Source organism: Pezoporus flaviventris, unplaced genomic scaffold, assembly GCF_033815535.1.
Source record: "Pezoporus flaviventris isolate CSIRO_AGI_PZ_B2104156 unplaced genomic scaffold, CSIRO_AGI_Pfla_v1 ptg000080l, whole genome shotgun sequence".
NCBI lineage: Eukaryota > Metazoa > Chordata > Aves > Psittaciformes > Psittacidae > Pezoporus > Pezoporus flaviventris.
Window position 1 is genome coordinate 1526735 of NW_026892628.1, and position 7116 is coordinate 1533850.

General features: G+C 55.9%; 1 protein-coding gene across 2 annotated transcripts; it reads right to left on the reverse strand.

The window, feature by feature from the left end:
• Window positions 1-6048: 6048 nt before the first annotated feature.
• On the reverse strand, window positions 6049-6898 carry FAM174C (family with sequence similarity 174 member C). Of its 2 annotated transcripts, none has more exons than XM_061474770.1 (2): window positions 6524-6898; window positions 6049-6242 (listed from the first exon to the last, which is right to left on the reverse strand). In XM_061474770.1, the coding sequence occupies exons 1-2, from the start codon at window positions 6814-6816 to the stop codon at window positions 6077-6079; spliced, it is 459 nt and encodes a 152-aa protein (XP_061330754.1). In that variant the 5' UTR covers window positions 6817-6898; the 3' UTR covers window positions 6049-6076. The 2 variants fall into 2 exon arrangements, with proteins under 2 accessions (XP_061330754.1, XP_061330755.1); XM_061474771.1 differs by having other exon boundaries at window positions 6051-6197.
• Between the last annotated feature and the right edge of the window lie 218 nt (window positions 6899-7116).

Below are 7116 nucleotides of genomic sequence, written 5' to 3' on the forward strand. Positions count from 1 at the left end.
GGAGTTTCAAATGAATCCAGAGCAGATCCATGCCGCCAGCTTGTGCCTGTGACTGGAATCCCAGCCAGCAGCAGCCTGAGACCGCAGGGAGAGCCTCCCCTCGGTAAGAGGTGAGAGCTCCAGCTTGTAGCACAGGGAAATAACGTGGAGCACAACATATGTGCAGGTAATCCCACACGAACAGGCCACAGCCATTAGTGCTAATTGGGGCTACCAGCCCCCTGAGCCTGAGAATGAACAAGAATCCCAGAATCCCAGCCTGGTTTGGGATGGAAATGACCTTAAAGCTCCTCCAGTTCCAACCCCTGCCACGGGCAGGGACCCCTTCCACTGGAGCAGCTTGCTCCAAGCCCATGTCCAACCTGGCCTTGAACACTGCCAGGGATGGGGCAGCCACAGCTTCTCTGGGCACCCTGTGCCAGCGCCTCAGCACCCTCACAGGGGTGGAAGGTGGATATAAGGAAGAACTTCTTCCTTACATCCACCCTGCGCAAGCACTCGGTCTGCATCCTACTGCATCTCCCTGCATCCCACACAGACTGCTCTCCATGCCTTTGGCAAGCACTGCAGCTAACTTTGCACAGCAGCTCCTCAGGGTGCTGCTGCGGTGGGGCTGGGTTTCCCCATGCTGCTGCAACGCTGCGCTGAGCTTCCTGCAGGCACATGGACTGGGAAGCATGGATTGAAGGGGAAGGGAGCCAACTCTGGGCCAGGCTTTAACCCCTCTGGGGCTTGGACCAGCCCAAGACAACTGTGCCCTGCACAGACAAGCCTTTCCTTAGCGGTGGTGAGCAGCGGTGCGAGCAAGGAGCCTACAGCTTAATTCAACCAAATCAAGGTTATCTTAAAGCTGTGTCTGTGCCGGAATCACAAAAAGCCTTTGCAGACAAGCACTGACAGGGCCAGGTTAACCCCGCAGAGGTAAAGCCAGGGCCAAGAGCATCACCTGCAAGCTGGAAGCAGCCTCTCCAGGCAATCAGCTCCCCAAGAGCTGCCCCAAAACCCTGCTGCTCCCCAGCCCTGAAGCCAAGAGACCCCGAGGGGGCACTTGCACCTCCAAGGGGAGCCTTTGTAAGGCTGCAGGATCCATTTGCAGCCTCAGTGGGTGCTGCCAGTGGCATGTTTGGTCTGTGAGTGCCATCTACAGGGTTCCCCATTGCCCGGGCCCTCACCTGCCCGTTCCAATGGAAGTCCCTGCCAAGAACAAGGTTAAACCATGCAGCAAATGCAGCCACTTGCCTCCCGTGGGGCAGGAGAGCAGGGACACGAGGAACCCAGCTTCTCACTTCTTCAGTGCCACTCATCTGCACAGCTAAGCCTCCACAGCCACCCTCCTTCACGAGATGGGTGGAAAGCAGATGATAGTGCCAGGGAACATCCTTCATTTGATTCAGGCGTTAGTTCTTTGGACTGAAGAGCCAGGATATCCTCATCAGGCTCCCAAATAAGCAAAACGTAACTTGGTTCTCCTGTTGCAGAGAGGCTGGGATCACCCTTGTAGGGACTTTACTGAAGTCTTCTGTACAAGAGAAGGGATTAATGTCCCACAGGGAGGGAGGAAAGGGAGGAGACGCTGGGAAACCGAAACCAACCCTGAGATGACTGGCGAAGGTGAGCAGCAGGCAGTGAGAGACGTGGCCCCAACACACAGGGCAGGTTGATGGTGCAACTGCTGCCAAGCTCAGGCAGAGGGAGCTTCCACGACGGCAACCAGCCCCACAGAACCACAGAGGGAGCAGGTGAAGGGAATGCTTTATTCCACTTGTGTCAGGATACAGGAGGGGGGGATGCTGTAAACCATGGTAAACCAAGCAATTGATGCAGGGCTGGTTGCTATTCAGAAGTAAAGCAGCAACTGAAGCAGGAGGCGAAAGACTCGCTCCCCCCTTCCTGGGAGCACAGGCAACACGATGCACTCAGGAGCTGCTTTATTGACTCCTTGGCGAGCTGCTCAGGCCACAGGTCCCTCTCCCAGCGCAGCAGATCCCGTGTCCAAGGGAAACAAAACAGGAGCACGTTATTAGCACCAGAGAGCCGATGCTCAACTCACGCTCAGTCAATCTCATTAACCTCAGCAGACGGTGCAGTCGATTTGCCTCGCAGCTCAGTATCAACAGCAGAGGATTCGATGCAGCTTTCCAAGAAGATCAGAGGGGCAATTACATAAACTTAAGAGATGAGGCTTTGGCTTTACACGATTGGCATTGTTTCAAGTGAACCCTGCAGCTGTCACTTGTGACACACACAGGCTGGTGACTGCAGCATCGTCCTCATCACCCCGTGCCCATCAGCTCTGACAGCCTTTTGGCACTATTGCCCGGAGCCCTGCACACGCCAAAGTCCCCTCCTGGCCCCCCCAGCTCACTCTGGAGGAAGAAAAGGAGCTGGTGAGGCATCAGCCTGCCCAGGGACAGGCACACGCTGCTCTGAGCAGTGCTGTGTGTTCACACAGGCACAGCCCTGCAGCCACGCAGCTCCCGGAGCGGAGCTGCCTTGCATGCTCAAGAGCACACCTGTGTCTGTGAGCACACGTGTGTTTGTTTGCCTCCATGTATTTAAACCTAGCCTGGAATGCTACTGGAAGATCCAACTCTTGCAGAGACCTATGAGGCTATCAATGCCTGTATCAAATACACATAAAGTACCTAAAACTATAACCCAAGTAACTACTCAGCTGCTCTCTTCTTACAGGAACAATGAGAGGCTTTAAAAGCCACTCTCATTAGCAAGATCAACCCCTCCCAAAAGAGCCTGCACTGATTCCCATGGGCTGTTCCACCGCTGGGAGGAAAAGCTGCTCCGACAGCTCTGATTTATTCTTCCAGGAGGCATGGAGCAGCAATGCCAAGCAACAGACTTGCCCTCAAAGGAGCCTCGCATCTGTGATCAGCATCTTTGTCTTCTCCTCTGAGAAAATGCCTTTAAGGATACTTTAGAACGGAGCAGGAACGCAAGGTCCTGGCCTGCAAAGAGCAAATCCAGAACCAGGCCTCCAGGGTTCAGGATGCTTCAGGGGAAAATGAAAACAGCCACACAGGGGCATTGATGACAGCTCAAACCAGGCTCCAGACAAAACAGGATCAGAGCAGAGAAGTGACAGCAATGCTACGCTATAGCCCCATCATTACATTTTTCCTCTCTACCCTTTAGACTCTGAAGAACTGTGTCCCCTGGGCTGGCAGATCCTCCATTACCATGTGCATACACAGCGTCAAAATCCAGACCTCATTATGTGCTCTGGCTCATTCCTTCCACACCTTTCCCTGCTCCAATTCTAAATTATCTATTACAGCCAACTCAAATTCTAGCAAAATCACGTTCGCGCCAGGACCTGCGGCTCCAGGTCTCCTCTTATCAAAATCACCCAACTTTTAACACTAAAAAGAAATCATCCACTCCTGCGAGGTAAGGAAAAGGCCAAACTGCAACCCCCCCACCTGTCTAACAAGGAGCAGAGCCTAAAGAATGATCAAGCTCATTGCCTCAGGTAAAGAAAGGCCAAGGAAGGGCAGCCAAAAGGCTGAGCAGGGGCATGGCAGTGGGCTGAAGGAGAGCCAGGCTGACCCAGCTCCGGCACAGAGCCCTCAGCTCGGCACAGGGAGCTTGAAGAGGCAGAGAAAGCGATCAGCACGTGCACAGGCCTGCCGGGCTATGCAGGATCAAGGAAGACACGTTACCCCGAATCAAACACATCAGCTCTCTGATCACCCAAGGGGTAGCGATGGCCAGATTTAGCCATTACTCCATCCTCACAGAGGAACGCAGCGAACGCTTTCATCTCTGCATCGGCTAAACAAGCAGAAAGTACCTAAAAGAGGCATGAAAGGATACAAATGATATGAAATTAGGGCACATCCAGGTGCTGTGTTCACATGACAGCTAAAATACTAAAAATATATATATATATATTTAAAATCTTTTGCACGTGTGCAAGACAGCACCTGAGTGACGCTTCTCCAGGAAACCTCACCCACTGCACAGAGAAACGCTGCCCCTCACACCGGAGAGCACCAGGATCACACATCACTCCCTCAACCACGGCAGGAGGGGCCTCAGAGCACCAGAGACCCCCCTGCAGAACCGCCCTTGCTGTTTGGTTAAGGACAGCTCTTTCTGCTAAGGTTTGTCCCCTTATGTACAGAGGATTTGCTAGCTAAAAGGAAGGAACCATTACTCCAAAGCTTTCTCAAACTTCATCTCAAAGGCGAGGTCAATGAGGGAACTCCCTGACCTGCAGGGTAACTCCCTTGGGTTCTCCTAACAAAGGCACTACCAGTTTTGGGTGGGGTGGGACCTGAGGATACAGGTCTGCAGTACCCATAGTTTTCAAGGGTGGGCCTTCCCTTCAAGCTTAAAATGTGCCCTAAACAGGAGCACTGAGCAAGCAGTTTCACCATTGTAGCAGCAGCTCCACCTAACAATGACCTTCTAACACATTCACATTTGGTCCTGGACTCTAAGAACCCAAACACCAACAGGATGGGACACACAGAAAGATCCCAGTTTGCTGGGCGGACACTGGAACACAGCGTGAGTACCAGCAAATGGAGTGAAACCCCAGTACCCTTCAAGAAGAGAGTCATTCCGAGCCAGGGCTGTCTTGGTTTAAGAATCACAACCTGCAGGGGTCTGGGTCCTGTTTTTCCAGCCATCAGATGCTCAGAGACAAGTCACTCATCACACCAGCAGTGAAGGCGCCCGAGCCAAACTGCAGGGCTCCAGCTCTTCCTCAGGTGATCACAGACAGAGAGAGCAGCTCAGCATCCCGCAGCTTGGTCCACGTCACAGCCCACAGGAGCTGGGCAGAACAGTCTGAACACCCCACAAGCCTGATTCCTCTTTTGGGGACCTGCTCCTCGGGGCTAAGTGGCACCTTTTGCTTGTAAACATGTCTTTGTAAACTCATGTCACGACCTGGGACTACCTCGTGTAACTGCTCACCCTGCAACTAGAAGCAAATCGATGCATTTAACTCATACTTGGAACTGACAGGACACTATCCACACCCAGCACTAGTGTAACAGACAACAGGAGTTCTCCCAGCTCCTACCAGATCAGAGTTGATTACAGAGATGCTTCCAAAAGAAGTAACCTAATGCTGCATGAAGGAACAAGGATCAGCCTGTAAAGGAACCCAATTGCCTGATACCTCAAGCTGACTGCCACAGTAAGTAGAGAGGGATGTGAGCACCTATAAAACACACAGCTGCAGCACTTGAGTCCAGAGTGGAAAGATTACAAAGGCTGAGCATCCATCCAGGAGTCACGTTCTCCTCAGCACCTCCCTATGCAGGCAACAGCACCCAAGGCAGCATCACTTCGCTTGCAGCTCCACCCTTCCCTAGAAATGCGTGTGAAGAAAACAGGTTTGGTCCCCTTTCCCCCGCCCCAGCTATGGAAGTGTTTGTACTGTTCATTAAAAGTCATTTGAAGCAAAGACAGAAAACAAAAGTCGAGCACTGGTGATCCCGCTGGACTTGCAGCCCCTTGATCAGTCTGCGCCGTGGGTCCCAAATCACCTGGGAAGAAGAAGACACCCGGCATCAGTGTGAGCAGGGAGAGTGTGGCAGATCACTACCGACCTCACGACAGCTGGGGGAGCTGAGGGGCCAGGCAGCCAGCACACCCGGGCAAGGTTCCCCCTCAGCCTCAAACACCTGCCAGAGAAACCCGACGGGTGTCATCCAGGGGCTGAAATCACAGCACTGGGAAAGCAGGAATGGATGCCTCAACGGCACCGGGAGGTTTAGCTTAGGGGAAGTTCTTGTACTGGGAAAACAAGGAGGTTTTGTTTTCCTGTCTCAGCTTGGACACACGGGCTCTGTCCCTCCTAGGGGCCAGCTGAACACAAAGCAGTGCTCCAAACAACCCGGAGCACGTCCCTTGCAGCGCACTTGGTCACACAGACGAAGAAAGGCGAGATGAAGCCTGTGTGCCAACACAGGCAGACCACACACACGCACAGAAGTGTTAATTTATGCAGCTCTGGTTACAGGATCTGTGCCAAAGCTCCCACGTCCATAGGAAAGGAGCTTTAGCCCCTTGCGAGGAGGAGAGAAATGCACGAACCAGGCGCTTACCGCTGCAGGTTCCTCATCTCAAACACCGTGTCCTCGTCGCTGTCGAGCGAGCCCATCTCCGTGTTCTCGTCGTAGCTCGACAGGAGCCCGTATTTCTTCCGCTGAGGTTTCTTCAACCTGAAATGAGTTTTTCGCTCGTTTCTGGCTCCCTCTGACCTAGGGCTGGGGAACACAGAGCGCAGGGTGAGGGAAACGGGGCCTAAATGAACGGGGCTGGGAGGCGCTTCATGGCTGCTCATGACCTGCGGTAATTAACAGCGCTGTGAGTTCATAGCAGCGCTTCTCACCCCCGCTGCAAGGGGGATGCGCAGGGAAGCAAAGCTCCGGCCCGGCAGGAGGAGGAGGAGGGAGGGGGAACCCAAAGCAAACGGGGCTCGGCCGCGGGGCCCCGGGAAGGGGACCGAGCCAAGCCGGGGCTGTTCCCCGGGCCGGGCCGCACTCACCGGAACGCCCGCAGGAGGAAATAAAGCGCGGCGAGAGCCGAGAGGGCGCTGAGCACATAGACCGCCCGCTTCAGCACCGGCAGCCCCGACCCCGGCAGCAGCCCTGACCCTGGCGGGCGCCGCGCTCCCGGCGATGGGCTCGGCTGCGTGCCGTTACCCGCGGCCGCCCGGGTGGCGCCCGTGGCGTTGTTCGGGCCCGGGGTGGGCGGAGGAGCGGCCCGGCCGCCGTGCGGCAGCGGCAGGAGGAGGAGGACGAGGAGGAAGAGGAGGCAGAGGGGCTCCGGCCGCAGCATGGCCGGGCCGGGCGCCGTGGAGCGGAGCCTCGGCGGGGCGGGCGCAGGAAGGCGGCGGGACGGTGCCGCGCAGCGCAGGCCCCGGCCGGCCCCGGCGGAGCCGCACGCCGCGTTCCGGGGCAGCGCCGTTCCGGGCCGGCCCAGCCGCAGGCTGCGACCGACCGGGCTCCGCTCCGCTCCGCCTCCGAGGGCGGCCGCTCCCCGCTCAGCGCCGCCGCTCCCAGCGTTTCTAACCCCGCACAGCGGCTCCGGGGTCTCAGCCACCGCTTGGCTGCGAGCTCCCCCGAGGAAGCAAACGGC